This window comes from Cucurbita pepo, unplaced genomic scaffold, assembly GCF_002806865.2.
Source record: "Cucurbita pepo subsp. pepo cultivar mu-cu-16 unplaced genomic scaffold, ASM280686v2 Cp4.1_scaffold000331, whole genome shotgun sequence".
Classification (NCBI taxonomy): domain Eukaryota; kingdom Viridiplantae; phylum Streptophyta; class Magnoliopsida; order Cucurbitales; family Cucurbitaceae; genus Cucurbita; species Cucurbita pepo.
The window spans coordinates 14579-16917 of record NW_019646574.1 but is presented as its reverse complement, the minus strand read 5'-3'; the positions used below and the strand labels follow the sequence as shown (position 1 = coordinate 16917).

General features: G+C 38.7%; 1 protein-coding gene across 1 annotated transcript; it reads left to right on the top strand.

Annotated features, from left to right (window-relative positions):
- The first annotated feature begins 837 nt into the window (after positions 1-837).
- On the top strand, positions 838-2010 carry LOC111785011. Its single transcript, XM_023665495.1, has 2 exons — positions 838-1371; positions 1457-2010. Exons 1-2 carry the CDS (start codon positions 972-974, stop codon positions 1537-1539), a joined length of 483 nt encoding a protein of 160 aa, XP_023521263.1. The 5' UTR covers positions 838-971; the 3' UTR covers positions 1540-2010.
- The last annotated feature ends 329 nt before the right edge of the window (positions 2011-2339 follow it).

The window sequence follows — 2339 nt, the reverse complement described above, 5'->3', positions numbered from 1 at the left end:
GAGGTAAAAACTTTAGAGTAAAATTTAAAAGGTAATAATTTTAAATGTTATTTGACTTTAAAACGTCAAAGAAGTCAAAACTTAACGTGAAATGAGCTTAACATTTGTCCACCCTCCGAAATATTCAAAGTAACCTAAAAGTATCTAAAATGAACGTGAATGTATCTAGGCAAGCCTAAAGCACATAACCCAGCCCTTGAAGCTACGTGAGTGTCTTAAAATTACCCAAACGTCCTTTGAAATCAAAACCTAACTCAAAATGACATTAAAATGTATAGAGCAACACTAGAAACCTACCAACTAATCAAACGTGGTTAAAAAGTGTGTTTAGGAAACCTTAATGCACCGTCACTGCTCACCTCTAGTCACCATTACTTACTACCACTTCGACAACGCCTTACAATAATTGGCTGTAACGACGTGATCATATATTTTAAATATAAATGCAAGGTTATTAATTAATAACCAATGGAGTTTTAATTTTAAACATTTCTTAATAAGTTTTTAAATTGTAAAAAATATGTCAACAAATAATTTAAAAGAAAAATTAAAATTCAATTTTAAGTAAAGACTTGTTACAGAGAAAAGGTGGAAGGATAAATTTGTAATTTTAAATGATAAATAAATAAATAAGAGAGGGTGGGAAAGATTCAAACAAATGAAAAATAAATAAATAAATAAATAAATAAATGAGAAGAGTAATCGATGACAGATCATCAAGGAAAGAAGACGTGGACCAACCAAAACCAAAGTCGTCTGGGGCCCACCACCACCACTACCACCAAAATATCCACTTAATATAACCTATCTTCCTCTAAACCCCTCTTATTAAAAATAAATAAATAAATAAACCAAAACAGAGAGAAAAAAAAGAAGAAGAAGCCATTGAGCCCTCCGACGAGGCCACTGGACCTCCGTTCATCCCCGGCCACGGGGCTCTGTCGGGGATTCCACCCAAACCCACATCCACCATGTCCGAATCCTACGCGCCTCCGCCACCGCCCCGCAAGCCAAGGTTCGTCCCGACGGCTCTGTACAAGCAGCGATCCTGGTCGCCGGACGCATCAAGAGAGGAGGCGTGGCAGAGGCAGAAGGGGAGAAGCAAGAAAGGAAGAAGCCGGAGCGTGACGGCGGAGGATCTGGACGAGTTAAAGGCCTGTCTCGAGTTGGGTTTCGAGTTCGACTCGTCCGAGTTAGACACCCGACTCACCAATACCTTACCGGCTTTGGAACTGTATCACGCCGTTAACAAAAGCTACTCCGATTCCATCTCCAAGTCCACCGCTACGACGGCGGTTTCATCTCCCGACCGCGATTCCGTCAATTCTCCTTCCCCTCTCGGCAGCCCCCTTGCCATCCTCGGCTCCTCCGGTAGCCTTCAATTTCATGCTTTATTTTTATTTATATTTAATTGTAGAAATGAATCTAACCGAATTTGTTTGATGGAAATGAACAGGAAAAAATCCACAGGCGGTGAAGACAAAGCTCCGACAGTGGGCTCAAGTGGTGGCCTGTTCGGTCAGAAACTCCTCAACCTAAGTCCGGTTAATTCTAAACTAAACCATAGTTAGTCAAAAGAAAAATGGACGTCACCGTTCACCCACCACCGCCAGTATGATTACTGTTTGAATTATGAGTACAATTTTGGTGATTGTTTTTGTTTTAGAGGAGTTTTATATAATATATAATTATTATATGCAAAAATGGAAGGACAAAAAGAAAAGGAAAAAGAAAAGGAAGAAGAAAACAGTGGTGGGTGTTATTTTGTGTTTGAACTTTTTTGTTTTTTACTAGGTTTATGTTTGAATTCTGTTGTAAAAAGGTCAAAACTTTGGTGGGTGTCCTTTTTTCTTGGATATGATTTCATCTTCTTCCAGGTTCTTCAAACACTTTTGGTAACTGATTGTTGATTTAGGTTTGATGCTCCAATTATCTCAAAGTTTGTTCTACCATGTTTGCTTTCGGCTCAACAAATATGGAAAAAATCAATATATGTATCTTTGTTCGGCCCATGGTCTCTTTTTCTAGCTATGTCTCGAGTGATAGATGTAGCCTAAGATTCAAAAATAAGGATTTGAAACTTGGATTCTGGGTTTAAGGTTTAAGGTTTAAGGTGTGAGATCCCACGATCTCATATTGGTTGGGAGGAAAACGAAACATCCTTGGTAAGGATGTGTAAATCTTTCCCTAGCCGACGCGTTTTAAACCATTGAGGGGAAGCTTGAAAAGGAAAACTCAAAAAAGACAATATGTCTGCTAGTGGTGGGCCTTGGTTGTTACATAATAACATGATCACATTACTTATTTCTCGCTTTTGAGAATGAAGACTATCCCTATAT

Excerpts from the sequence above, each read along its gene's own strand:
- LOC111785011 (XM_023665495.1), top strand. The coding sequence starts at position 972 with ATGTCCGAATCCTACGCGCCTCCGCCACCGCCCCGCAAGCCAAGGTTC. Across the intron at positions 1,372-1,456 it reads TGCCATCCTCGGCTCCTCCG|GAAAAAATCCACAGGCGGTG; the intron begins GTAGCCTTCAAT and ends GGAAATGAACAG.